General features: G+C 27.8%; 1 protein-coding gene across 1 annotated transcript in view; it reads left to right on the top strand.

The window, feature by feature from the left end:
* Nucleotides 1-447: 447 nt before the first annotated feature.
* parietopsin overlaps nt 448-1,710 on the top strand; it is a 2,862-nt gene continuing 1,599 nt past the window's right edge. Inside the window, exon 1 of the mRNA XM_016456679.1 lies at nt 448-1,009. Coding sequence (XP_016312165.1) covers nt 649-1,009 — 361 coding nt within the window. The 5' untranslated portion in view covers nt 448-648. The remainder of the gene's footprint in view (nt 1,010-1,710) is intronic.

Here is a 1,710-nt window from a genome sequence, read left to right as displayed (position 1 = left end):
ATCAACATTATATATGTATATATATATATATATATATATATATATATATATATATATATAGTTGCTGTACAATGAGAGTTTGTGTGTCTCTTACAGTGAACGAGCGTATTGTACTACGTTTTATTTCACGATTACCTGTAGGGCATTTCTGCTTGCATGGTAAATATATATTTTTGACGTTTTTATTGTTTCAGTATACTGAACTTGGTATTGTATGAACATTTGCATCATGTTTTGAAGACGCCAGTATTGGATGGATTTTGCTTTGTTGAAATTGAGAATGCACACTAGTTTTTTTGTCTGCCCAGCTTTTTTGATACATAAGGAAGGACTTCTGTGACACTTTTTTGCCTTTTCATCATTTATTTGACATTGTTCAAATGGCTTTGTGTGTTAATCCTTATTTGAAGTGTATTTTATTTGGGATATTTATTATAAATTTAATCAGATTGCTTGATTTTTTTTCAACATTTATTATCCATATATAATTATCTTTGAACTAAATCCCAGCAGACTGCTTTGATAAATAAGATGATTAATTAGCCAGCAAAGAGTAATTTGACAAATGGCCTTTAACAATTGAGCCGATGCTTCAGATTACTGTCAAAAATCAGGTTTTAGCTGTAGCCTTCATTTAATCCTGATAACATGATAACAAAACGCTCTGTTGTCCAGACTTCATCTTCAGCCATGGAGAGCATCACCACAACAGATACAGCCATGACAGTGCAACCTACTATATTTCCACGTGTGGGCTACAGCATACTTTCATACCTCATGTTTATAAACACAGTACTTTCTGTGTTTAACAACTTGTTGGTGATTGCTGTGATGCTTAAGAACGTGCATTTTCTCAACGCGATGAACGTCATCATTCTCAGTCTGGCCGTGTCGGATCTTATGATTGCCACCTGCGGCTCTGCCATCGTCACCATCACAAATTACCAAGGATCTTTCTTTTTAGGGGATGCATTCTGTTTTTTTCAAGATTTTGCTGTGAACTATTTTGGTGAGTACTGGTTCAGAGGGACCATTGTTATTTTATTTGTTTTATGTTATATGTGTCCAAATATGTTTATTTCCTTTCAAAGTACCCCCTATGAAATGGTATATAGTGCTGGCAGCTATATTCATGTGTAAAGAAGAACCATTTAAAATGTGTGAATAATATTAATATTAAATATTTCTAATATTAATATAAAATGTTTAATACTAAATTTATTACATGTATTTTTAAGGGATCAATATTATATATTTTAAATATGGCATTAAATATGTGACTCCTATAGTAAATAGAACTATAAATACTATTTAAAAAATATAATTATGTAAATATGTAAAGACCCATTTAAAATGTGTGTGAAAAACAAATTTATTTAATACCATATTTAATAATTGTAACTGAAATTAAAAATATATTTATAATATTTATAAAAAATGTTTATTACTTAAGGTATTACATATCTATAATATTCATATAGTTTAAATGTAATACTTAAATGGCTTTTATTTAAATGCATGAGAAATCGTTTTCAGCAGTTTATTTTATAAATGTAATGTTAAAAAAAATCAAATGTTTAATGCTAAAAAATATATATTATAATATACAATTTAAATACAACATTTAAAAATGGGCTTTTATTAAGGCTATTATTTTAAATATATTAAAAAAAATGAATGTTATGTAATACTAAATTATACTAATATATA

Source organism: Sinocyclocheilus anshuiensis, unplaced genomic scaffold (assembly GCF_001515605.1).
Source record: "Sinocyclocheilus anshuiensis isolate Anshui unplaced genomic scaffold, SAMN03320099.WGS_v1.1 scaffold840, whole genome shotgun sequence".
Taxonomy (NCBI): Eukaryota; Metazoa; Chordata; class Actinopteri; order Cypriniformes; family Cyprinidae; genus Sinocyclocheilus; species Sinocyclocheilus anshuiensis.
Note: the sequence above shows the minus strand (reverse complement) of the source record. Positions and strands in the feature narration are given on the sequence as shown.